The sequence below is a fragment of the Trichosurus vulpecula genome, chromosome 6, assembly GCF_011100635.1.
Source record: "Trichosurus vulpecula isolate mTriVul1 chromosome 6, mTriVul1.pri, whole genome shotgun sequence".
NCBI classification, from domain to species: domain Eukaryota; kingdom Metazoa; phylum Chordata; class Mammalia; order Diprotodontia; family Phalangeridae; genus Trichosurus; species Trichosurus vulpecula.
This window is the reverse complement of record NC_050578.1, coordinates 273,165,397-273,193,034: the sequence shown is the minus strand read 5'-3', so window position 1 is coordinate 273,193,034 and position 27,638 is coordinate 273,165,397. Positions and strand designations below refer to the sequence as shown.

Below are 27,638 nucleotides of genomic sequence, written 5' to 3'. Positions count from 1 at the left end.
TTCTCCTTTTTCTCCCAGGTAATTCTGTTATAGGTAAAAGTCTCATTGACCTGTACATGAATATACAAAATTCTGAATTGTGAATTCCACCTGGTTTTATGCCAAATGCCAGACATTATTGACTTTTCTTCATATTGATTTTTAATAATTCAATTTGAGCAGTTCCATTCAATTAAGATTTATTAGGGCCCAAGAAGACAGGGCACCATTCTGGGTGCTGAGGATACAGAGAGAACATGAGCAAAAACAGGTTCTGCCATCCAAGAGTTTACATTCTATAGGGCAAATAGCAGACAGAGTACATATAAAGGAATGAATAAAGCAGGCAATTTGAGGAAGTAAAGATCACTAATAACTAAGAGAATGAAAAATTTTTTTCCATTTGAGTTGGTGCCTAAGGATTGTCAGAGGGAAAGGCAAGTTGGTAAAAGGACCTGGGCATAGGTGCACAGGCAATGCAAATGCACACAATTGGGAAGCTGGAAGACAAGCTTGGCTGGAGCAGAGGTCTGATAAAGGGAATCATGAGAATTAAGCTTTGGAATCAGGGCAGCTTCAAGTAAATGGGTACAGGTGCATGTGAAGTATTCTCTGGGACTCTTTGTTTTAAAGATATTTTGTATTTATTTATTGGTATTTGTGCCATCTCCCTAGGTAGAATGTGAGCTCCTAGAGAGCAAAGCTTGCTGGGTTTTTGTCTTTGTATCTCCAGTGCCTAGAACTTAGGAAGTGTTTTATTAAAGTTTGTTGTTTGAGTCTCACTATTGAAACCTCTCGCAAGCCTGGAGTCCAAGCAGGACCACTGATGCTCTCAATGCTGGACTCATGTCCTCCCCACCAGGAGAAGAGAGGAAAGCCCAGATTAGACTAGAGTTGTTTTCTTCTCAGTCAGACTCCTGGAAAAATCTGAAAACTGACTTATTTTCATTGGAGGTTCACCCTCATCTCTTGGTCTTCTTCTCTTGAATATCTTCCCATGAATGAATGGAAAGAAAAGAAACAAATTTCAGTGCATATAGTAGAAGGAAGGAAAGAGGATAAGCATTCATGAAGCCCACACTGTGTGTCAGGAACTGTGGTAAAGTGCCTTTACAAATATTACCTCATTTGATTGAAGGGGAGGAAACTTGTCTGAGTTGGGAGGGCCAGATGAATCTCGTTGGCTATTTGATAGCTATCAATGTCCTTTCGTACAATTTGTACATTTTTGTACATTTGTACAATGACTCTATTTCTTTGGGCACCACCTGGTGACAATCCCTACACATGCTTCCCCACCTCCCCCATGCCCACCCTTCACTCCCTTTCCAGTTCTGGAAAGGCACTGAAAACAGTATTGCCATTGCTCCTAGAAAGGCCTTGTCAATAGACTCCTCTTTGGTTCCATTCACTCTCCCTGTGACTCTACAGACCAAAAACATTTTTTCCATGCCCGTAATTCATTTATATATATTTTCTTCTCCCAGTAGAATGTAAGCTCCACCAGGGGAGGGATTGTTTGCTCACATATTTGTTTCCTAAGTGACTGGCACAAACCTTTATTAAGCACACAGTAGGTGAATAATAAATCCATGCTTGTGTGCATTCATTCATCTTTTTACATCTTTTTTTTACATCTTTTTACAGATGAGGCAAATAGAACTGAGACATGTTAAGAGACATTGTCAAGATTCCACAGGCAGTACTCACCCACGTTCTATATCTTGGATGGTGTCAGGCATTGGCTTGTTCTTGGTTTCAGGGAGGAAGAAGAAGACCACAAGGCTGGTAGTGATGGCTATTATGGCAAAGATGATCTGAGGTAGGGCTGCAATGTTGTGCCTGAGTGTACTCATTAATGGGGCCAGCACAGCCCCAATCCGATCTACTGTGTAAATGAATCCTTTGCCTGTGTCCCTGTCAGGGTAAAGGAAATCTGATTGTTGTAGAATGAACAGCTCAAGAGGTTTCTCTTTTTTGGAGGTCTTCAAATATGCTGGACAGCCATTTTTTGGGGGAACTATAGGGGGAATTCCTTCATTCAATGAGATGGATTAGAAGGCCATTGAGGCTCTATCTGACTCTCAGATTCTGTGGTTCTTTACAAGTCCTAGACTCAACACCTATTACATATCCCCTTCCCCTCTCTTAGCAGAGTCTGTCTCTTCATAATCAATGTTTCCATTTCTAGGTATCCACAGACCATATTTTTAATGGTTCATTCTAGAACTTTCCTGGAATCCAAGTTAGACTCATTGACCTAGTGTTTGTAGGCTCTGTTCTCTTCTCTTTTACAAAATTCAAACATTTGTGCTTCTCAAATCTTGTGGCACCTTTCCTGTTCTCTGTGATCCTCAATAATCACTGTTTAACTTGGCCATCGCTATCTTGACTGGTTCTTTCAGGACCCCAGGATGCAGGTCATCTGGGCCAAGTCACTTGGATTCATCAAGGGCATCCAAGGTGCTCCCTTGATGTCCCTTACTTTTCTTGGGGAGAGCCAGCATCATGCTTGCCAATATTTAACAAAAAGCTATTCAGAAAAGAATCAGACCCTTTGGGGAACCTTTTGCCTACACACTGATCACTGGATTAACGACTATTTAAAGACGACCATAGTGATTCATCTGGGTGCAGTCAGAGAGTAACTGCCTATGTTCCAACACTCACAGGTGGGTCTTTCAGGCTGAGGGCACTGTGCATGCTCATAAGGGCAGGGCTCTTATTGGCCAGGCCCTGTGTATTATCTCTTCTTTCTTACCATGATGACAATAATGACTAGGCTTTAAGGTTCCCATAGTGCTTTACACATGTTATCTCATTTGATGTTCCTAAGAACTCTGGGTGTTAGATGCTCTTATTAACCCCATTTTACAGATGAGGAACCTGAGGGAAAGACAGGTTAAGTGATTTACCCATGGTCACAAGCTAGTCAGTATCTGAGGCTATGTTAGACCTCAGATTTTCCAGACTCTAGGTCCAGTGCTTTTTCTGTTGTACTACCAGGGTACCCCTAATGACATGCCTAAACCTTTGTGAAATGTGAAAGGTGCTGAATGAATGCTAGCTACTGTTGTCCTAGGATACTGACTTCACACACATATTTCAATTCCATGTTCAAACCAGGGTGGAGGTAAGAGAGAGAACAAATTTCCTGTTGCCCACAGCCTTGTTGGCATTGCCCATAGGCTTGCTGGCATTGTCCATCCATCATGCTACGTTGTATAGCTGAAGTTCCTGTTGTTTTGGCTTGGCTAATTCTTGAGGTTGGCTCTAGTTCTACAATGCTGGGGTACTTAAGTGCTTGTACTTGGACTCTAATTCTAACAGCCTCTGCTTGGGTGTCTGTGCCTGAACCCCAATTCCAAAACCACAGCCAGTTTTAAAATCAAATCTTTCCCTAGCCTCAAAATGCCGTCTCTCTAGCTCAAGGGCAGCATGCCCCAGCAACATATTTATCTCTACTCCTTTCACAGTAGGCAGCTGTGCCAATCCACTCCCTGTGTACTGATAATTGGCTGTGCTCTGGATCATGACCATATTTACTACTTACTGAAATTACTGATATGTATCCTAGATATAGTCAAACGTATACTCTCTTACATTTATTTTTTCTAACAAGGCATTTGATGAGAGCCACCTACATATTCCCAGTCAGCCCTGACTGCTAGTAAGCTTAGTGACATTTCCCAGTCAAAATCACACCTCCTAGTAGCCCCCCACTTGGGCTATTTCCTAGTGAATTCTGGGTAATATGCTTGTGCAATAGATACAAAAAGTGCATATTCCTTTATGAACTGACCACTTCTTAACCACTCCCTAATCCCACCCCAAAACAACTAATTGATATGTTTCACCCCAAATCTTGTATATAAACTTTCCCTGCACCCATCTGTAAGCAGAATGGCCCTTGTTTTCTTTGAGTGAGTCAGTTTATCTCTTTGAGCCTTGCTCGGTGCTTGGTGGGGTAGGGCTAACTCCAGGGAGGGCCTATGTTCAATTAAAGTGGGCTTGTCAACCTCTTCACCTTGCTTCCCTTGGTTAAGCAGATCGAAAGAACCTGTGCTTTCCCAGTCAACTCCTTCCCCTTGCTTCCCTTGGTTAAGCAGATCGAAAGAACCTGTGCTTCCCTGGCATGGCGGCAGAAGCTGTGGGTGGGTCTTACACCACCCCCACAGAAGCTGCTAGCCGGACTGTTAAAAACAGCTTCCGTTGGAGCCAGAGACAGCTACAGGCGAAGCTGAAGCAGGAGCTGCCGGTAGCAGAGCTGACCTACGTGTGGATTGAGGAGTGCTGAGCAAGGACTTGAGGCCAGTGGGTAATCTTTTTACCATAGAGGGGAAGCATGTATATGATTTTGCTTTATACTCTCATGCTTCTTTGTGGCCTCCTGGTTACTTTTGTGAGGCTGACTTATTGGGCCTGGAGGCTTTTGATCCAAATATCAAAATGGGGATGCTGGTTTGTGGGTCTGTTACTCTGGAGCTTAAATATATGCTTTAATTCTTCTGCCTCCTACCTCGAGAATTCCTTATATCCTGCGGTTCCAAATCTTTCAGACATATATATATGATTCCCTTTGAAATTATAAATTCTGCCTTCAAAATACACCATCTAAGGTTGCACGTTCACTAAGAACTCTTGCCCGCTGTAAAGCGTAATACATCTTTGCCACCTTGACTTAAAGAATGCTTGAGATCATGAATTCGTTCCAAATGGCCCCGACCCTCTCCAGTACTCAGGTCCCTGAGGGGCACTCCCCCTCAATGACCTTGTCTGGGAACTGCAGTCTTGGGTTTCCTGGACCTCATCTCCCTTAACCCTCAACACTATTTGTAGAGAAACCCCTCCACGTACTTCACCCCAAGTCCTCCTCTGAGACCTCCCTGTGATATTGAGGAGACTCTCATTCTTTATAGGCCAGGAGACAGAATCCATAGTGGCCCCTATTGTGCTGGAAAGCTCCGGGGGGGATCTCTTTCTTTTTTGTCTGAGAACCATCTTAGATGATTTGAGGTCACCAATCACCAGGTTGCTTTCAAGGAAGATGGAAATTTTTGTCCAGAGGCATAGGAAGGTCTGAGAGAATGATCTAAGTTTCAGAGGAGCTGATACTGGTATGTATGGGGAGTGCGGGGGGTGTCGGGGTCTCTGTATTTTGAGAGTGAGAGCCTGGCTATGTTAGAGAGAGTCACAGACACAGGGAAACTTCCTGGCATGTGTCCTGCTGGCTCTAGTCTCTTGAGCTTCTCCTCAACCGCCCTTCCCCCAGAAATGGCAACAGCTGCTTCTTTATCCCCAAATTCTCCATCTTACCTGACTGCTGTGGGTAGGAGCTCATTAAAATAGAGACCACTATTGGAAATGGAGATCACAACACAACTGATCCCTAGTATTGCCAAAACCGCACGCAAAATTCCTGTGAAGCAGAAGAACAAAAAACCTCACTAAATCAAATTTCAACACATCTTGGAGCTATTCATTAATTTATTAACCATATTAATTCAAATACTCATACATATAATTATGTCTCAATTTATTCCTCCATTCATTCCCTTGATCTGCATATCCATCCACCCATTTATCCTACTAGTATTTCTTATTAGAGGCAGTTAAGTGGTGTAGGGATAGAATCCTGGGCTTAGAGTCAGGAAGATCTGAATTTGAATCCTGTATTAAAACTTACTAGCTGAGTGACTCCAGGCATATCATTTAACCTTTCTCAACCTAGTTTTCTCGTCTGCACAACAGGGATCTTGGCATCTGACTACCAGGGTTGTTGTGAGGAACATATGACATGAGAAATGTAATTTGGAAACCTTAAAGTGCTCTCCAAATGGGAATTGTTATTTGTTTGTTTCATCTAGCAAACATAAATACTTATTGTGCCCTTCTTGTGTGTGAAGCTCTGTGCTAAGTGCCGGGGGTGTAAGGTAAAGAAGAACTCAATAATCCTTCTTTTAAGGAACTCTGTAAAGCTGAATTCAAAACATATGTCAGCCATTTATTCATCATTTATTCAATGCACTTGTTCATCCCATCCACCCCTCTCTTTTTCTCTCTACCTATTTACCCATCCAGTCATCTGTCTATCTACCTAAATCTCTAGCTATCCATCTGTCTAGCTATCCACTCATCCATCTATTGATCTATCTACCTATAAATCAATCAATATATCTATCATTCCTCGCTCTCTAACATCCCTGTCTCTCTCTATCTATCCACCCATCCATTCATCTCGCTATCTACTCATTGATCTGTTGATATATCCATCTATATCTATCTATCTATCTGTCTATCTATCTATCATTCCTATTTTCCTGGTCATCTGTCCTGGCCTGGGTTTGAGTCCTGGTTCTGCCATTTATTAGCTCTGAAACTCTGTCCAAGTTGGATATTCTTTCTGAGCCCATTTCCTCTTCTTTAAAATGATAAAGTTGGGAAGTCACTATGACATTGAATGCCATTGGTACAAGATGATGTGAGTTCAAATTCTACCTCTGAGGTACACCACTTGTATCACCTTGGCCACCTTGCTTCAATTCCCTGGGCCTCAGTTTCCTCATCTGTAAAAAATGGGATTTCTGAGATCCCTTCAGCTCTAGCTCTATGATGCTATGAATCAGGGGTCTCACACATTTAGTCTTCATTGTCACTGGGAACACGGACTAGACCTATTATTTCATACTTATATAGGTGTATAGGGAAAACCCAGGTAAAGAAATTCACTCTACTAACTCGAATTGGTCCTTTCTCTGCAATCAATAATCTGTAACTTGCCTACTATACTGAGGAGTTAAGTGACTTGCCCAGGGTCACACAGAGAGTAGGCATGAGATAAGACTTGAACTCACACAGTCAATGAGTATTCATTAAGCACTTACTACATGTCAGGCACTGCACTACGTGCCGGGCATACAAAGGAGGGCAAAAACTAGATCCTTGCCCATAAGGAGCTCACATTCTAATGAGGGAGACAACATGCCAACAACTAGGCATACAAGAGAGATACAGTGTAAATGCGAGGCACTTCCTGGTTTGGAGAACAGATCTACATCACTTTTCCTCTAGGGTCCTAACACCCAAGAAGCCCATAAGGACCATTCATCCATGCTCTAAGGTCTTTGTGCTCTAAGTTTGAGGGTTTAATGAAGGCAACCAGTGGTACAGCCATTCCCCCTTTTGTCCCTTAGCAGAATCCAGAGCCCAAGTCCCAGATTCATTTTAGTGTCCCTTTGCCCCAAAGTGAGAGGTAGAGGGGGAGGTCTGACCAGCCCAGGGAGGACACATCCAACTCAGCCTTAAAGATGGGGAAGGAACTTCTCTTCAAAAATGACAATTAAGAATGATACTACAGATGGTCCTTATACAAATCCTACCATGTTCTAGCTACTGGGCTAAGCACATTACAAATATTATCTGACAAAACCCCTTCAGGTAGGTGCTATTACTACCCCCATTATACAGATGAGGAAATGGCAGCAGGAAGAGGTTATGTGACTTGCCCAGCATCACCTAACTGGGAGGTATCTGAGTCTGGATTTGAACTCAAATCATCCTGACTCTAGAAACAGTCTCTATCAGGCCACGTAGCTGCCTTTGAACCTATGCTACTCCTACTCCCCCTTCTCCCCTTTCCTCAAAGCTCACTCTCTTACCTTGAGGCAGAAATGCACTGGTAAATACGAACAGTCCAGCAAGAAGGAAGCAGGCCACTGCTAGTGTTCGACGGCCAAGGTGGTTCATGAGAAACAAAGCCCCAACCCTGCTTAGGAAGGTAGAAACTCCAAAAACAACCTGGAGCACTTGAATATTGCTCCCCAAGTTCTGAAGATCCAAGGAGATCCCATAAAAAAGCATCCCTGTTGTGAAACTGTAGCAAAGAGTGGGGAAACATACAGAATCCATCACACTTGGAGCCCAGAACTCACCATTAAATGCAAGTCAGTACAAAGAACCTGTATTAAACACCTGTTGGGTGCCAGGGGTCTGTATATACCCCTGAAAGACACAAATTCCTCAAGGAGTTCATATTCTGCTGGGGGTGGTGATGCTCCATGAATACTATTAAGCAGATGCGAGATAAATTCAGGAGGGTAATAGGATCACTAAGTGGGGTGACCAGAAATGGCTTCAGCAGGAGCCGGTGCCTGGGGCTGAACTTTGAAGGCAGCCAAAGGATACCAGAAGGCAAAGGTGAGGAAGGGTTGTGTTCTAGGCATGAGGAACCTCACATACAAAGACAGAGAGTGGGAGATCTGCTCCCTAGTTCAGGAAACATCAAGAAAATCATTTGGGTTATGTAAAGGGCTGTGATTTTTTTTCTTTAATAATATTTCATTCTTTCTCAATGACATTGAAAAACTATTTTTAAATTGTTTTTTTTTTAAAGTTTTGAGTTCCAAATTCTATCCCTCCCTACCTCTCCTCCCTCTTGCTGAGATGGTAAGCAATCTGATTAAGATTATACATGTGCAATTATGTAAAAATGTCAATAGTCATTTTGTGGAAGGCAAGAAAGAAAAAATGAAAGAAAGAAAGAAAGAACAAAAGGAAGGAGGAAAGGAAGAAGCATGGAAGGAATGAAAGAAATAAAGGAAGGAAGGAAGGAAGGAAGAAAGAAGGAAAGAAAGAAAGAAAGGAAGAAAGAAAGAAAGAAGGAGGGAAAATATGTTTTGATCTGCATTCAGTCTCCATCAATTCTTTCTCTGGAGACAGGTAGCATTTTTCATCATGAGCTCGTGGGGATTGTCTTGGACCACTTCTTCATCGTACAGTATTGCTGTTACTGTGTACAATGTTCTCCTGATTCTGTTCACTTCACTTTGTATCAGTTAATGTAAGATTTTTCCAGGTTGTTTGAAAGCATCCTCCTCATCATTTCTTATGCTACAGTAATATTCATCACAATCATATATCACAACTTTTTCATTCATTCCGCAATTGATGGGAATCTCCACAGTCTCCCAGTCTTACACATAAAAACATAAAAAAGCTGCTATAAATATTTTTGTACAAATAAGCCCTTCCCCCTTTTAATCTCTTTGGATTACAGATCTAGTAGTGGTATTGCTGGATCAAGGGGTATACACACTTTGATAACCCTTTGGCCATTATTCCAAATTGTTGTGCAGAATAATTGATTCAGTTCACAGCTCCACCAACAATGTATTAGTATCCCACTTTTCCCATGTCCTCTCCAAAATTTATCATTTTCTTTTTATGCCTCATTAGCCAATCTTATGGGTGAGAGTTGGTTCCTCAGGGTTGTTTTAATGTGCATCTCTCTAATCAATATTGATTTATAGCATTTTTTTCATATAACTATAGGTAGCATTGATTTGTTTGTCTCAAAACTGCCTAGTCATATTCTTTGTCTATTTGTCAATTGGGGAATGACTGCTATTCTTATATATTTGACTCAATTCTCTATATACTTGAGAAATGAAAGCTTTATCAGAGATAATTGCTACAAATCCCCTCACCCTTGTTTTCTGTTTTCCTTCTAATTTTGGTTGCATTGGTTTTCTTTGTGCAAAACCTTTTAAATTTTATGTAATCAAAATTGTCCATTTTACATTTTGTGATGCTCTCTGTATCTTTTTTAGTCCTAGGTTCTTCCCTTTTCCATATGTCTGACAAAAAAACTCTTCCATCCTCTCCTAATTTGCTTATGGAATCACTGTTTATGTGTAAATAATGTACCCATTTTTGACCTTATCTTGATATACAATGTGAGATTTTGGTCTCTGCTTAATTTCTGCAATACTATGTTGCAGTTTTTGTCAAATAATGAGTTTTTGCTCCAGAAGGTTTTACTCTTTGAGTTTGTCAAATGCGAAATTACTTTGCCCATTTAGTATAACATATTGGCATCTCATCTATTCTACTGATCTACCACTGGATTTGTTAGTCAGTACCAGATTGTGTGGATAATTACCACTCTAAAATACAGTTTGATATCTGGTTTGGGAGGGCCACCTTCCTTTACATTTTTTCATTAATTTCCTTGATATACATCACCTTTTATTCTTCCAGAGGAATTTTGGTATTATTTTTTCTAACCCTATGAAAAAAGTTTTTGGTAATTTCATTGGTAAGGCAGGTAGGTGGGAAAACTGCTAGATCTGGGTGAGGGAAGTGTGTGATCTGGCCTCAACCCTGGGGTGGTGGAGGTGGCTGAAGTGGCAGCAGCAGCTCCTTCTGGCCCCTGATCCACATGGGATAAATCAAGCAGCTGAACAGAGCAGGAGTGCAGAGATCACTTTGCTGGTAATGAGGTAGCATTCTCTTGCTTTTTCCTGCTTGGATCTGGGTTGTGGTCCTGGTTGGTGGTTCTTGGGGTAGGAGGAGCACTGGTGTGGTAGAGCTTTGTGGTGGCTGCGGAGAGGGAATTCTCCTGGTGGTTATACAACAGAAAGGAGTGCCTGCACCCACAGACCGAAGCACAGGACTATAGAAGAGCATCATACCACCTCAGAATAGAAATAGCTCTGAAAATGGCAGTGCAAAATCCCTGAAGCTTTGGACAAAGCACTCTACACTCTGAAAGCAGTCATACACTGACAAATAACTTGAAGGTAAAGTAATTGGCTGGGAAAATGAACATGCGGCATAAAAGGAACCAGACTATAGAAACTTTCTTTGGTGACAAAGAAGATCAAAACATATAACCAGAAGAAGTCAACAAAGTCAGAGATCCTACATCAAAAGCCTCCAAGAAAAATACGAATTGGTCTCAGGTCATGGAAGACCTCAAAAAAAGATTTGGAAAAGCAAGTAAAAGAAGTAGAAGAAAAATTGGGAAGAGAAATGAGAGTGATACAAGAAAGTCATGAAAAACAAGTCAGCTACTTGCTAAAGGAGATCCCAAAAATACTGAAGAAAATAACACCTTAAAAATAGAGGAATCCAAACAGCAAAAGGGCTCCAAAAATCCAATGAGGAGAAGAATGCCTTAAAAGGCACAATTAACCAAATGGTAAAGGAGGTCCAAAAGACCACAGAGGAAAATATTGCCTTAAAAATTAAAATGGAGCAAGTGGAAGCTAGTGACTTTATGAGAAATCAAGAAATTATAAAACAGAACAAAAAAATAGAAAACAATGCAAAATATCTCATTGGAAAAATCACTGACCAAGAGAATAGATCCAGGAGAGATAATTTAAAAAATTATTGGACTACCTGAAAGCCATAATCAAGAAAAGAGCCTAGACATCATCTTTCAAGAAATTATCAAGGAAAACTGCCCTGATATTCTAGAACCAGAGGGTAAAATAGAAATTGAAAGAATCCACCAATAGCCTCTTGAAAAAGATCCCAAAAGGAAAATTCCTAGGAATATTGTCACCAAATGCCAGAGTTCCCAGGTCAAGGAGAAAATATTGCAAGCAGCTAGAAAGAAACAATTCCAGCATTATGGAAACACAATCATGATAACACACTATCTTGTAGCTTCTACTTTAAGGGATGGAAGGGCTTGGAATATGACATTCTGGAGGGCAAAGGAGCTAGGATTAAAACCAAGAATCACCTACCCGGCAAACCTGAATATTATACTCCAGGCAAAATATGGATTTTCAATAAAATAGAGGATGTCAAGCTTTCTCAGTGAAAAAACCAGAGCAGAATAGAAAATTTAACTTTCAAATACAAGAATCAAAAGAAGCCTGAAAAGGTAAACAAGAAAGAGAAATCATAAGGGACTTACTAAGGTTGAGCTGTTTTGTTTATATTCCTACATGGAAAGATGATATTTGTAACTCATAAGACCTTTCTCAGTATTAGGGTAGTTGAAGGGAATATGTATGTACGTATGTATGTATGGATGTATGGATGTATGGATGGATGGATAGACAGAGGACACGGGATGAGTTGAATATGAAAGGATGATATCTAAAAAAATAAAATTAAGGGATGAGAGAGGAATATATTAGGAGAAGGAGAAAGGGAGAGATAGAATGGGGTAAATCATTTCATGCAAAAGTGGCAAGAAAAAGCTGTTTTAATGGAAGGGAAGAGGGGGTAGGTGAAAGGGAGGGAGTGAAACTTGCTCTCATCAGATTTGGCTTAAGGAGGGAATAACGTACACAGTCAATTGGGCATCTAACCCTACAGGAAAGTAGGGGAGAAGGGGATAATGGGGGATGATAGAAGGGAGGGCAGATCAGAAGGGAGGAGGTAATCAAAGGAAACACTTTTGAAAACAGACAGGGTCAAGGGAGAAAACTGAATCAAGGGGGACAGGATAGGATGGAGGGAAATATAGTTAGTTTTTCACAACATGACTATTGTGGAAGTGTTTTGCATAATGATACATGTGTGGCCTATGTTTATGTTGAACTGCTTGCCTTCTCAAGGAGGGTGGGTGGGGAGGGAAGAAGGGAGAGAATTTGAAACTCCAAGTTCTAAAAACAAATGTTAAAAAAGTTGTTTTTAAATGCAACTGGGAAATAAGATATATAGGAAATGGGGTATAGAAATCTATCTTGCCCTACAAGAAAGTAAGGGGAAAGGGTATGGTGGGGAGAGTGGGGTGATAGAAGGGAAAGCAGACTGGGGAAAGGAGCAATCAGAATTTTTGCCATCTTAGGGTGGGGGGAGGGGAGAAATGGGGAGAAAATTCGTAACTCAAAATCTTGTGGAAATTGATGTTGAAAACTAAAAATATTGAATAAAAAACAAAGAAAAAATAAGTCAAATAAAAAAAAAGAAAGAAAGAAGTATGTCTGTTTCAGGGAGAGGCTTATGGTCACTAAAGGACCTTTGCAGTCTTTTGAAGACAAGCCAGCATGCATACCTCCTCCTATTGGTCTCTTGGTTCAACACATTGCTCATGTCTACAATCTCTTCCAGTGGATTACATCACACTTGAAAAAAGCCAAGAAGTCAAGTGTTGTTTGTAATGGGGATAAGCGAGATGCATTCCTAATAAGATCAGGGGTGAAGCAAGGATGTCCATTATCACCCCTACTATTCAATTTGGTACTAGAAATGTTAGCTGTAGCAATAATGGAAGAAAAAGAAATTGAAGGAATTAGAATAGGAAAAGAAGAAACTAAATTATCACTTTTTGCAGATGTTATGATGATTTACTTAGAGAATCCTAGAGAATCAAGTAAAAAACTTCTTGAAATAATAAATGACTTTAGCAAAGTTGTAGGACATAAAAGAAACCCACATAAATCCTTGGCATTCCTATACATTACTAACAAAGCCCAACAGCAAGAGATAGAAAGAGAAATTCCACTTAAAGTTACTGTAGACACTAAAAAATATTTGGGAGTCTATCTATGAAGACAAACCCAGGGCCTATATGAATATAATTAGGAAACACTTTTCACACAAATAAATTCAGATCTAAATAAATGGAAAAATATTAGGTGCTCATGGTCAGGCTGAGCTAATATAATAAAAATGACAATTTTACCAAAATTAATTTACTTATTCTGTGCCATGCCAGTTGAACTACCAAAAAATTATTTTGCAGAGCAGGAGAAAATAATAACAAAATTCATCTGGAAGAACAAGAGGTCTAGAATGTCTAGGGAATTAATGAAAAGAAATGCTAGGGAAGGTGGCCTAGCCATACCAGATATTAAACTGTACTATAAAGCAGCAGTCATCAAAACTACCCGGTACTGGCTAAGAAACAAAGTCATGGATCAGTGGAATAGGTTAGGTACACAAGACACAGTAGTCAACAACTATAGCGATCTTCTCTTTGATAAACCCAAAGAATCCGGCTTCTGGGCTAAGGATTCACTATTTCACAACAACTGCTGGGAAAATTGGAAAATGGTAGGGCAGAAACTGGGCATAGACCAATACCTTACACCATATACCAAAATAAAGTCAAAATGGGTTCATGATTTAGGAATAAAGGCTGATACTATAAGCAATTTGGGAGAGCAAGGAATAGTTTTCCTATCAGACTTATGGGAAAGTAAAGAATTCATGACACAAGAGATAGAGAGCATTACAAAATGGAAAATGGATAATTTTGATTATGTTAAATTAAAATGTTTTTGTATAAAAAAAGCCAATGCAACAAAGATTAAGAGGGAATCAGAAAACTGTGAGAAAATCTTTACAACTGGTGTCTCTGGTAATAGAGAAGTGGTCAAAGGATATGAACAGGCAGTTTTCAGAGGAAGAAATTAAAGATATCGATAAGCATATGAAAAAGTGCTCTAAATCACTATTGATTAGAGAAACACAAATCAAAACAACTCTTAGGTACCACACCTCTCCTGTCAGATTGGCTAACATGACAAAACAGGAAAATGGTAAATGCTGGAGAGGATGTGGGAAAATTGGTACACTGTTACATTGTTGTTGGAGTTATGAACTGATCCAGCCATTATGCAGAGCAATTTGGAACTATTCCCAAAGGGCTATGAAAATGCGCATACCTTTTGACCCAGAAATACCACTTCTAGGCCTGTATCCCAAAGAGATCACACAAGTGGGAAAGGGACCCATATGTACAAAAATATTTATAGTGGCTCTTTTTGTAATAGCAAAGAATTGGAATTCAAGGGGATGCCCATCAATTGGGGAATGGCTAAACAAGTTGTGGTATATGAATGTAATGGAATACTATTGTGCTATAAGAAATGGGCAAGATATGGACTTCATAATAACCTGGAAAAACCTACACAATACAATGCTTGAGTGAGTGGGGCAGAACCAGAACATTGTATCCAAACCCAGATATATTGATTCTGTGATGCCTAACTTTGATAGACTTGGCTCTTCTCAGGAATACAAGGTTCACAAACAACCCCAAGGGACTCATGATGGAAAGAGCTATCTATATCTAGAGAAAGAACTATGGAGTCTGAGTGCAGATTGAGGCAAACTATTTGCTCTCCTTTTTTCTCTATTTTTTTGGTTTTGTTTCTTCCTCCTCATGATTCATTCCATTCATCATAATTCTTCCCAAAAAAACCCCAACAGCATGGGGGACATTCTGGGGCCCATGTAGAACAAGGGAGAGATTTTTGTGGGTTCAAGAGGGGAAAGCTATTCTCCAGCCTTCACATAGGACAAGCTCTACAGGATGAATCTGAGTTTTATTTCTGAGGTGGTGTGAAAGGCATATTCAGGATGATGCATGATTGCACCTGGCATGGGGGGAGTATGAGGGATAAACAGCCCAAATGTTGCATGATACTTAGGAAATGTGAAGAGACTTAGAGGAAGAGTGAAACCTGGGGGGCACAGTGGGTAGAGTGCAAGACCTGGAGTCAGGAAGCCCTGAGTTCAAAGGCCATTTCTAAAACTTACTAATCACGTGACTCTGGGCAAGTCAGTTAACCTAAGTCTGCCTCAGTTTCCTCCTCTGTAAAATGGTATAATAATAGCACCCATTTCAAAGGGTTGCTATGAGGAACAAATGTGAAAGTATTTGTCAAGTGCTTTGCAAACCTTAAGACACCATATAAATGGTAGCTGTCATCATCACTCCACCATCAATCCATTATCGCTCCACCTCATTGGATAGATCATTCAAGGAAAATTTATGAAACAATGGGAAAAAATACAGAAGATGAGAAAGACATTGACAATGAATTTCAACACCCATCAGTGGAGGGAGAATGCATGTCCCTGAGGTCTTGAATTCATGGAGCATAATGATAACTTGAGGATTCCTTGAGATAGATTTCAATTATCACTTAAGAAAGTCCTGGGGGCTATTCTTGGCCCCAGTCTTGTTCTCTGAAATGTGACTCAGATGAATGCCCAGAGGAGGAGAGCTGGGATGGGGAAGGACATCATGCTCCTGCCACATGAAGATCACTTGAAGAAACCGGGGATGATTCATTTGGAGGAGAGAAGATTTGGGGAGAGGGACATGAACCCTGTCTTCAAGGACCTACAGGGCTGACATAAGGAAGAGAGCAAACATTTTCTCTGCATGGCCCCAGAGGCAGAATGAGGAACCAAGATGGAAGTCACAGAGAGGCAGGTTGAGGCTCTAGGTAAAGAACAACCTCATAATAGTTGGAGCTGGCTGAAGGTAGAATGAGCCATGCCAAGAGTTAGTGGCACTGTCCATAGAGATTTTTAAGCAGAAGCTGGGTAAGTGTTAGTGGGGCTAAGGTGAGGAATAGTGTTGAGTAAATTTCTGAAATTTAAGTAGAATTAGATGGCCTCTGAAGGTTTTCCAATGCTTTCTTGCTGTTGAGTCATTTCAGTCATGTCTGACTCTTCCTGACCCCATGGGGGTTTTCTTAGCAGAGATATTGGAGTGGTTTGCCATTTCCTTTTCCACCTCATTTCACAGATGAGGAAACTGAGGTAAACATGGTTAAGTGACTTGCTCAGGGTCACACAGCTAGTAAGTGTGCGAAGCCAGGTTCAAATTCAGCAAGATGAATCTTTCTGCTCCAGGGTTGGCACTCTATCCACTGTGCCACCTAGCTCTAAGATTCTGCAATTCTGTGAATCACTAGTGGAAGATTGTTTAGTCTGTCCATTTCTACCATCTCTTCATTGTGTGTCTGAGAGATTCTTTGGTGGGGCCTGTAAGCTTTAGTATTCCTCATACATTATAGGAAACTTACCCAGCAAGGGACATACAGAGGATTCTTTTACGCAGGATCGGAAAGTGGAACAAACTCAACATGCTATAACGGGTCTGTGTTGCAGCCAGCTCCTTTTCCATGGTGGATCTCAAAGCCTTCAGAAAGAAGAACCAAGGACAGAGTCAATCTGGAGGTTAGTATATGGAAGAAGACAAGGAAGAAGTAGGAAGGATTGGGTTGGTAAGACATTCTAGGCAGGTACTGGGACCAAATGGAGCTAATTGGCTATGAGCTTTTCCTTACACCAATGTCAAGCTGTAAAATGTCATGCCTGGTGGAGCCATGCCTGTGACCACAGCACCAGAGGATTGCCTTTGAGAACCCTCAGATCAGTCAAGATCAGCAGAGATAACAGGATGTGCCTATGTCTGCCACTACAGCATGATGGACATCCATTTTGGCCCCATAACTCCACTGAGGGCGCTCCTCCATGGGACTACTGACATCTAGCTTAGAAGCAAACATAGAACTCTGTGGAACATGACTGCATTTTGAGAAAACGTTAATGAAAATACTTTATAGGTACCAGCTGAATGTGATGGCTAAATGTTTTTCAGAACTTACTAAACTCTAACATATATGCATCATATAATCTAGCAATCAACAGAGGGGAAAAATCACCTTTACCACTGGCTCTGGAGTCAAAAATGCTGGGGTCAAGTATTGCCATTGATACTCCTGGTAAAGCCTAAGCAAGGCCCTTATTCTCCCTGGGCCTCAGTTCTCTCATTTGTAAAATGAGGAGGTTAAACTAGAAAGCCTCTTCAGTCCCTTCCAGTTTCAATTCTATGATTGTTTGCTTCCTGAATATGTCTGGATCACACACATTCCCTCTTCCTGTTTCTCTCCATGCATGAGTAGTAGAGCAGAGAGAATGCTGACTATGGAGTCAGAACACCTGGGTTCAGATCAGCAGATCCCATTTGTTAATGCCAGCATGAACTTGTGGTTCACTTAAAACCTCTTGGGACCTCAGTTTCCTCTTCTGTAAAATGAAGGGCTGGACTAGGTGGCCTTTACAGACCCTCAGATAGGGATTTATTATTGTATGACCCTAAGTTCCCTACACATGTCCACTTTGCATATAGATATTGTATAATACAGTTGTTAAAGGTGTTTGCCAGGTTTCTGGGGAAAATATTGGTACTTCCCTATTATGCTGTTTCATTAAATGCCTTTGCTTGGTTTGTGCTCATTGGCTGAACAATAAAGGTACCTGTACTACTGGGGGCTCATGAGCTATGGTTTTGAGAGGTTGTAGCTCCACAGAGAGAACGCCATGCTTCTGTAGTATTTTCCCCTCCTTCTTGCAGCAGGACAGAAGGCTGAAGCTTTAGCTTGGACAGAGGGCATTTTTCTTTCAGCTGCTGTTTGAATTTAGTCCCATAGAAATTCAAAATGTAGGAAGCAGAGGTGGTCCTGTTTTGTATCCCATGTATGAGTTAGGGAAATTTCCCTAGGAACTCCACATAGATGAAGAAAGTGAGGCCTGAGACATCGAGGGGATTGCCCATGATGACCCAGCCAGGATGTGGCTGATGAAGGATTCAAATTCATTTCTGCTGACTGAATAGTTCCGTGTTCTATCCACATTGCCTTCAGGGGCTGGCTTCTGGGCCTACCTTGTGCTCCCACAATTTACTAGAGCACAAATCATTAAATTCATTTCAAACAAATTTCAGTAACACTCTTTCTAAATTTGCCGTGTGTGAGTAGGTGATCCTTGGTAGCCTCGGTCACAGTCAAGGCTGCTCTGAGGCCAGAGGGAGGCAGGGAATGAGCAACGATTAAAAAGTGACTATGTGGCAAGTGCTTTACAAATTAAATCTCATTTAATATTCATTTATATTTCTCTCATCAGCCATCTTACATTGCCTCCTTATGGAATGCAGGGCAAGGGGTAATCCACTGAAGAAAGATGGACATGAGGAGGAAAAAAAGCAGAAAGAGCAGACAAGAAGGAATATTGAGAAGGGTGTTGGAGATAGGAGGATGGAAGGGCAGAAGGCTGCAGGGACCCTCTTAAACCAGAGAGAAGGAGAAAGACTGCCCCCTTCCTGTCTCCTCCCCCAGGGGATCCTCACCCCTTCCCACAGTTCAGGTACCACTTCCCCAACTCTGGCCTGTCTCTCTGACACAGTTAGGAAGCCCCCAAATATGTTACATTCAAAGAGACAAGTTTACTACATTCGGAAGTGACCCTTAATCACCAAGTACTGTACTTGTCTTGTATCGATTAAAGTGTCCTCCCCAATCCCTTACCCTTGTCCACTGGGACTTGGAGGAGCAACATCAGAGATGAGACTTTTCTCTGGTAGGCCCCTGGCTATTGGGCTTCATTTGAAAGGCCCCCACTTCCCACACCCCAGCCCTAGGTCCTGCTTTGCCTCTCACCTCTACTGTCAGGATCTTATCTTTTACTCCATTGATTTTTGCAACCTTTCTGAGCAACTTTAAGGCATCATCATATTTGTTGTGGACAATCAGCCATCCAGCAGATTCTGGCAACCACCTAATTAAGTAGTACAGGACACGTATAGTTAATTCTCCATTTCTTCTTGTTCAAAAGCACACTTCTTACGTATATTAGAGCAGGGTTCTTTTTAAAAATTCTACAACTAATTACTTTGCATTTTTTCACCTACAAAAGAAAGTTCACATGTAAAAGCTTTCATCTCCAATTATGGCACACACCTATGACAAGATGGCCAGAGTAACTGATCAACTAGAGCCTTTCTTGATTTTTCCCTTCAAAGGAGTCAGGATAGATTTTTGATTTTGCCTCAAATCTGTCCTCCAATAGATGATCAAATGGACCTATCAGGAAAAACTTCTAAAATTGTCAATGGAATAGATAGCATTTAAATCAGCCTTTCATTCCTTGAAGGTCTAAGTGGGAGAAAATTTCTCCTCTATGCTATGGGCATAATTCAGCAAGAATTCCATTCTTGTGTCAGTCATGCAAGAGGATATAGGAGAAACATATCATCTGGAGATGTCTTGAATCACTGCCGGGAAACAGACATTTCTATCAATCCTACGTGAAGCTGATCTCATCTTTTCTATTACAAATGTTTCGTCCCTTTGATTTTCAGGCTTTCTCCTAAACCCTCTCCATTTCCTTATTACTCTAAATAAAAGAAAAAATAATAAATTAGGATTGCAAGTCTTATATCACTTTCTCACAATTTCAAGGTTAAAACAAATACCTCCTGTCTTTAACATTTCATCTTCATGGTCTTTATTAGAAAGATTAAGGAAGTGGTTAATAATCCCCCTTAGTATTGTAAATACAAATTTCTTTCTAGGCCATCCACCTGTTGGGTAAGTGGACACTGATGTTCTAAAACCTCGTTTGCCCCAGTCCATATCACAACTGAAGTAAATTCTGTTGAAATGCCCCATAAAGCTTTAAGTGAGGCTCTGCCTGGGGATAACATTGGTTTCTATGTCAACAGTGTGTCTGTCCATGATGTCTGCCATGGTAATATGGCTGGCATAGTGAGAATGACCCACTTATGGAAATGGCTCGATTCACTGCACAGGTCATTATCCTGACCCACATGCACCTGTTCTTGATTGTCACACTGCTCACATTGATTGATGGCCTTTGTGGTAAGAAGCTGAAAGATGGCCCTAAATTCCTGAAATCCAGTGACATGGGTCCAGGCAAGCCCAGAGAGCTTCTCTGATTGTCCTCCTCTGGGTCATTTTGCTGTTCCTGATATGAGGCAGACTGTTGCTGTTGGTGTGATCAAGGCAGTTGACAAGGAGGCTGCTGGAGCTGGGAAGTTCACAAAATCTGTCCAGAAGGCTAAAAGGATATTCTGTACAACACCTCCCACCCCAGTCTTAATCAGCGATGGAAGAACGGACTCAGAAATGTTTGTCTCAAATGGCAATTTTGGCTTCATAGTAAAAGGTTGGTTAGTGATTACAGAGCAGTGTAAGAGCTTCAGGAGGAAAGGAATATTTTTGTGGACCATTAATTTCATGGCAGTTTAAGTTATTAGTTTTTAAAATCAGTAATTTTTAAAAGGAAAAAAACAAACATCTAATGCAGAATTTTGAGACCATTAAAACAGTTTAATGTGAAAAGAATAGAAACTTTTGATTGGATTGATTGTTACAAGGGGTGGTCCAATTCTGGGTTGGGAAGGAGGAAGTTATTAATGGTATTAAAAAGAAAATGCATTAATCAAATATATTTTTAAAAAGTGGGTCAGGACCTTTTTTCCATGTTCCCCTGAGAATCCTAGCTCTCCTCACACTCCTTCATCCCCTCAAGTGTTTGCTCTACCTTACCATTTGTTCCTGTTTCCATACATTAAAAAGGCAGAATCTTCTGAACCCTCCTGCTTCCTGCCACCAGGGTTAGGCCCATGACTACATATTTCTCAATAGTTTCCAGAGTAGAATTGATATTCAAAAGTCTGTGTAAAGACAAGTTCTCTTTGAAACCAAGCCCTAACACATATAACTTTTCTCTATATGATGTTATACAGAATATGGAATGGCATTACAACTTAAGAATTGAAATTGTGAGTCCCCAAAAAGCTATGGAGAAATTTCTGGTGGGCCCAGACTGAAAAGGTGGTCCAAAAGGTGTCACTAGAAAAGCTGTGTAGCATAAGTGAGGGATAACCTGTGGGCTACCTGCATCGTGCATGGGCACCAACATCATGCCAAAATGTTGCCAGAGAGGAAGTCCTCCTGTGCTATTTATAGGCAATCTTTGAAGGATTCATGGGAGGCCACTTCAAAAGCCTCTCTTATATAGATTGTAGAAACTCAAACTCTCTTTAGCAGCAGAGAAAGTAAAATGTAGCAACAGCTGCATAGTAATCCTAAGAGATGTTTCTCCCTGTGGAGTCTGGGAGATCATATATGCGTTCGATTTTGACCTATGAGGATTTGTGAAATAAACTATGGAGAAGACAGACATCAGATGAGGAGAAATTTCTTTGTTGTCAAACCTGGTTCAATTGTTGTTTTATGAAGAAGCATTATGAAAGTCATTGGATGAGGAGTGAGACTAGAAAAAGACTATTAAGGTGGAGGGTTTGAGGGTAATTGAAGAGAGTGTTTTTCCATCAAAGCTGATGAAGACAGAAAGATGGTGGAGAGGCCTTTTTTGGGTCTGATTCTTTAAACCTTTATCTTCAGTAAAACAATATGCATTTGTACTATGCTTGTTTATGTGCCTTCAAGAGTATGTTGTTGTTCAGTCTTTTCAGTAATGTCTGACTCTTCATGATGTCATTTGGCATTTTCTTGGCAAAGGTACTGGAGCAGTTTGCCATTTCCTCCTTCAGCTCATTTTTACACAAGGAACTGAAGCAAAGGGTGTTATGCGAATTGTCCGGGGTCACACAGCTAATAGGTTTCTGAGGCCAGATTTGAACCCATGAAGAAGAGTCTTCCTGACTCCAAGTTCAGTACTCTATGCACTGCACCAGCTAGGACCCCCCAAGGGAGAATGGACCCTAAAGGTCACTTAGTCTGACCCATTCACAAACTGGGGTATCGGGAGGGTAAGTGATTTGTCCATGGGTACTCATCTAATAAAGGTTAAAGGCATGCTTTGAACACCTGACTTTTGATTTGAAATATAACATTTTTCTGTCTCACCTCCTGTGTCTTGGGATACTCTTCATGGTACCTCAGGAAAGTCTGTTCATCACTGTAGCTAGAGTGGCCTTTGTTTTCTTTGAGTGACTCAGCTTACCTCATTGAGCCTAGCTGGGCCATACCTGCGAGCAGAGAACTTCCTGTGTGATGAGTCATGGGGCTGACTGAGGGGAGGTGTTAACTCCAGAGCCACGCCCTACTGGGTGTTAACCTGGTCTACCCTAAGGGGAGGGGCCAACTGAAGAACCAATTGGCCCTGGTCATTCAGGCGGCGCTTGAGGATATGGAAAACACTATAAGAGGGGAGAGGACAGCTTGAAGACCCCTTTTCCTTTTCCGGTTGGAGCCAGAGATGCCTACAGCCGAAGTTGAGCTGCCGGTAGCAGAGCTGACCCACATGGAGCAAGGAGTGCTGAGTAACGACTGGAGGCCAGTGGGTAATCTTCTTACCGTAGAGGGGAAGCATGTATACAATTTTGCCTTATACTATCTCGCTTCTCTGTGGCTTCCTGGTTACCCTTGTGAGGCCTGGAAGCTTTTGATCAAAATATCAAAATGGGGATGCTGGTTTGTGGGCCTATTACTGTGGAGTGTAAATACATGCTTTAGTTCTCCTGCCTTCTGCCTAGAGAATTCCTTATATCCTGTGGTTCTGAACATTTCAGGCACATATGAGATTCTCTTTGAAATATAAATTCTGCCTTCCTAATATAATCACTAATAACTTTCATTATATTTTCTTTACTTCTTATAACCTTGAGATAATTTGATGAGGATATCTAGATTCAAGTCTGTCTCATCCAAGCATGGGTTTTAACTCCTGACTGGCACCCAAGACCCTGATGGGAAACATTCCTATTCTCTTATGAGATTTGAAACATCCTGAAATGAGCTTTTAATATAAAGAAGCTTGGGATTCTTCACCCTCCATCTTCAGCCCATGCAGAGAAAACATAAGTCCTGGGGGCACTTACCAAGTAATCAGAACAAAGGCAAAGCAGGGAGCAGACACTACCAGCTGGAGTTTGCGCCATTCCTGGATGCCATAGGCCAGAAACCCCAGAAATTGATGCCCCACACTTACACACAGAGTTGTTATGACTATTACCAGAGGCCGCTGCTGGCTGGTGGTCCATTCTATAACTGAAAGGAAACCCCAGAAAAGGATTAATTTCAGACACAGGAGAGATCTCAAAGAACATGTGCAAATTTTGAAGAAGCCCCACAGAGGAGACTTACGCAGGGTCCCACCACAAAGCATGATTCCTGATACTGAAAACCCAAGCAGGAAGCGAAGGCAACAATAAACTGGAAATGACTGGGCAAAGGCAACCCCAGTGCTGGAGACAGCCATCATGAAGTAACTTGGAAGCAGCAACCGTTTTCTCCCAAACCTACATCATGGGAAAGCACATGGGTGTGACTTCAGGGCAGAGGCATAATGTTATCCCCCCACCCGGCAGCTCTCGCTGGGTATTGTTTTCATTGCTGTCCCCCCTCCCTGGAATGCCTTTCCCCTCATCTCCTCCTTCTAGTCTCACTGGCTTCCTTGACTTTCAGGTAACATTCCACCTTAGCAGGAAGCCTTCCTCACTTTCTTAATGCCAGGGCAGCACCTTCCTCCTCAGACTACCCCCAGTGTATTGGGCTTGTCTCATGAAGGTGCAGAGTCGTTTGCATGTTGTCTCCCCCACTGAATGTGAGCTCCCTGAAGACAGGGAGTTTGTTTTGTTTCCTATCCCCAGATCTTAGCCCAGCTTTTGGCACATACTCAGTGTTTAAAAAAAATTCTTGTTGACTGACTGTTGACTGATCGACCTTTGTCCCACGTTCAACCCATCAGCAACCTGCTTTTCTTTTTGGGTCCTTTCCAGGCCTAGACCCACCTCCACTCAAAGCTCCAAATCTAGCCACGAATCTTCTCCCTGTCCTTGTGGACTTTTGGCATAACATGGACATAGAAAGAAAGTCCTTGGTTCAAATTCTGCTTTGGCTCCTGGTATGTGACCTTGGGCAAGTCTCTGTACTTCCCTGGGCCTTGGCTTCCTCCTTTTTCAAATGACTGGGTTGGACTAAATGATCTATAATTTCAACTTCCAACTTTTAGCTCCATGGCCCTGGGCTCCCTGGGTTTCAGAAACATCTGTGTCCAGGTGAAACTGACCTGTCTGAAACATTGCCCAGTATGAGATATCCCACCAGAATCCCAGCGAGGAATATTGACTGAGAGAAGGACTTCAGATTCCTGGAGTCACACACCAGGTCCCACTGAAAGAGAAGATGAGAGCATTAGATCTTAAAGTGAGGCAAGAGAATTTGGCCTCAGGACTCTTGCTGCCAATGTGGCAAGAGAAAGATTATGATGGGAAAGACACTCTGGCTCAGGCTTCTTGCTCCACTATGATAAAAAGAGGACACTGCCTCCATCATGCGATCTTATAATTGTACATCATACATCAATACAACCCCTCACCCCTACCCCATTGAGAAGGCAAGCAATTTGATATAGTTAACACATGTTTAGCACGTAAAACATACTTCTGTATTATTCATATTGTAAAAGAAAACATAGCTCCTCAAAATCAAGAAAAATGGTTCTTAAAAATGTGCTTGGACGTGTACTGCAATTTTATCAGTTCTTTCTCTAGGGATGGATAGCATTTTTCATATTAAGTCCTTCAGAGCTGTCTTGGGTTATTGTATTGCTGAGAATAGTGAAGTCATTCACAGTTGACCATCTTAAAATATTGCTGTTACTGTGTATAATATTCTCCTAGCTCTACTCATTTCACTTTTTATCATTGAATGTAAGTCTATCCAGGTTTTTTCTGAGAGGATCCTGCTCATTATTTCTTATAGCACAATAGTATTCTATCACAATCATATGCCACAACGATTTCAGCCATTTCCCCAATTGATGGATATCTCTTCAATTTCCAATTCTTTGTTACCAGAAAGAGACTGCTATAAATATTTTCATACGTGTTGGGACTTTTCCTTCCTGTTTCCTATCCTTTTGTAATACAGAATTAGTAGTGGTGTTGCTTCATCAAAGAGTAGGCATAGGATTCTAGACTTCTGGCACAGCTGTAAATTGTGCTACTTAATGGTTGAATTAGTTCACAACTCCATTAGCAGTGTCTCCATTTTTCCACATCCCCTCCAACATTTGTCGTTGTCCTTTTCTGTCATATTAGCCAATCTGAATTGTTTTAATTTGTACTTCTCCCATCAATAGTGATTTAGAGAATTTTTTAATATGGCTGTAGGTAGCTTTGATTACTTCACCTGAAAACTGACTATTCATACCTTTGACCATTTATCAATTTGGGAAAGTCACTTATTTTTCTAAATTTGACTAAGTTCTCTATATATTTGGGAAATGAGGCCTTTATCAGAGAAACTTGCTTCAAAAATTTTTTTCAGTTATGTTTGCTAACTGTCTTTCCCCCTATCCTATTTACCCCCTGGTTATTCGATTCCTTTCATTCTATCCCTCTTCAAAAGTGTCTTACATCTGATTGCATATGTACCATGACATCAGGGAATGATTACCGACTTGCAGTTGACTTGGATTTTAGTGAGGGAGGGCTGTGCAAGGTCACCAGTCTCACTTTCTCCTCCAGAGCCATTTGGGTCCAGTGGCCTGATATTCATCAGGATGACTGGAGCTGGCCCAGGATGCAATGGAGACCCTGGCCCTTCAGGATTCAAGCCTTTCCAGGTTTTCACTTTGAGTGACGTAACCCCCATTCAGTAATTAGGCCTCTTTAAGATGTGAGTCAAGGGATGGCCCCTTTAATCAAAAAAAATCAAACTGAGAGGGAAAGTCCCTCAGGGTTGCTGGCTAAAAAAGAAAGAGTTACTATTTACTATTTGCCTTCACTCTGTGCTAGAAGGGCAGGGACCTATTGTTGTCCAATCTATGAGCTTGAGAATAAATTGGGTTTAAGGCTTGGTCTTTGAGACAGACATCTAGTCAGTAAACCACTAATTAATGAGGTAGTTTTTAGCCAACAAAATGTACCTCTTTTTATTGCCTACTTCAATATGGACTCCCTTCTCTCAGTCCCATCCCTTTTCTTTTATCCCCTTTCCCTCCTACTTTCCTATAGAGTAAGCCAATTTCCTTATGCCAGAGTGTGTGTTATTCCTTCCTTCAGTCAATTCTGATAAGGGTAAGGTGCAAAGTTTCTTTGCCATCTCCTTCTTCCCCTCCATTATAAAAGCTCTTTCTTGCCTCTTTTATGTGCAATAAGTTACCCCATTCTACCTCTCCCTTTCCCTTTCTCCCAGTGCATTCATCTTTCTCACCTCTTAATTTGATTTATTTAGATATCAGTCCATCACATTCAATTCACACCTGTGCCCCCTGTCTATATATACTCTCCTTCTAACTGCCCTAACAATAAGAAAGTTCTTATGAGTTCCAAATATCATCTTCTCATGTTGGAATGTAAACTGTTTGATCTAATTGAGCCTCATGATTTCCCTTATCTCTTTACCTTTTTATGCTTCTTTTGAGTCTTGTGTTTGAAAGTAAAATTTTCTATTCAGCCACGGTGTTTTAATCAGGAAGGCTTGAAAGTCCCATACTTCATTAAGTATTCATTTTTCAATAAGAAGGATTATGCTCAGTTTTGCTGGATAGGTGATTCTTGGTTCCATTCCTGTCTCCTTTGCCCTTCAGAATGTCATATTCCAGGACCTATGATCCTTCAGTGTAGAAGCTGCTAAATCTTGTGTTATTCTGACTGTGTGAGCCTATGCTTTAGCATAAAGAAAATCTGCAGAATAACATTCTCTGCATTGTTGATTTGTATTTCACAGCAGGACCTAATCAATAGGTGTTTCATTGATTTTTTTTTTCACAATGGGAGCTGTGGGCTGGCAGAGGACAGGAATCTAATTCTGTCAGTCACCAAGGGAATCAAGTTCCAAATCGGTGGTACCTTTTCAAAAGGAGAATTAAATCTTCCTGGCATGGGAAAGGGGAAGCAAGAAGAACCTCTTACCTCAGTCACAATGGAAGAAGTGACGCTGCTTTGGTCATAAACCCAGCCATCCACACATGGCTCCATCTCCAGCTGGCTCAGGTTTTGGCCTGTGACATTTGGACCCAAGGGCTGCCCCTGTGGCCAGAAGAATCGGCGACACCTCTCTAGTTTCCCATTGGAATCCAAGGGGATGGAAAGCTTTAGAAGGGAACTAAAATTAAGGTTCCCACTGATATTGAGCAAAGCTGAGGTATTGTCAAGCAAGTGAACCCAGCACCGGTGCTCAGGGACAAAGGCAGTGAAGTTCTCTAGCAGAAAATGGGTACCTAGAAATACTAGAGGAATACCCAAAGAAAGGAGCTGAAGAATCTGGAATCGTCTCTTATCTCCAACTTCGGAGAGGAGATCCTCAAAGGCCATCAGGACTGGAATGCTGACC

At 41.3% G+C, this 27,638-nt stretch overlaps 1 protein-coding gene across 1 annotated transcript; it reads right to left on the bottom strand.

Moving 5' to 3' along the window:
• On the bottom strand, positions 1-27,638 carry LOC118855375 (solute carrier family 22 member 10-like). The gene is made up of 10 exons (XM_036765466.1): positions 27,218-27,638; positions 24,367-24,470; positions 23,442-23,596; positions 23,177-23,345; positions 18,966-19,083; positions 16,551-16,666; positions 7,638-7,852; positions 5,296-5,398; positions 1,690-1,896; positions 1-970 (listed from the first exon to the last, which is right to left on the bottom strand). Exons 1-10 carry the CDS (start codon positions 27,617-27,619, stop codon positions 925-927), a joined length of 1,635 nt encoding a protein of 544 aa, XP_036621361.1. The 5' UTR covers positions 27,620-27,638; the 3' UTR covers positions 1-924.

Excerpts from the sequence above, each read along its gene's own strand:
- LOC118855375 (XM_036765466.1), bottom strand. The coding sequence starts at position 27,619 with ATGGCCTTTGAGGATCTCCTCTCCGAAGTTGGAGATAAGAGACGATTC. Across the intron at positions 23,346-23,441 it reads GCTTTGTGGTGGGACCCTGC|TTATAGAATGGACCACCAGC; the intron begins GTAAGTCTCCTC and ends GTTTCCTTTCAG. Across the intron at positions 1,897-5,295 it reads CTCCTACCCACAGCAGTCAG|GGACACAGGCAAAGGATTCA; the intron begins GTAAGATGGAGA and ends TTACCCTGACAG.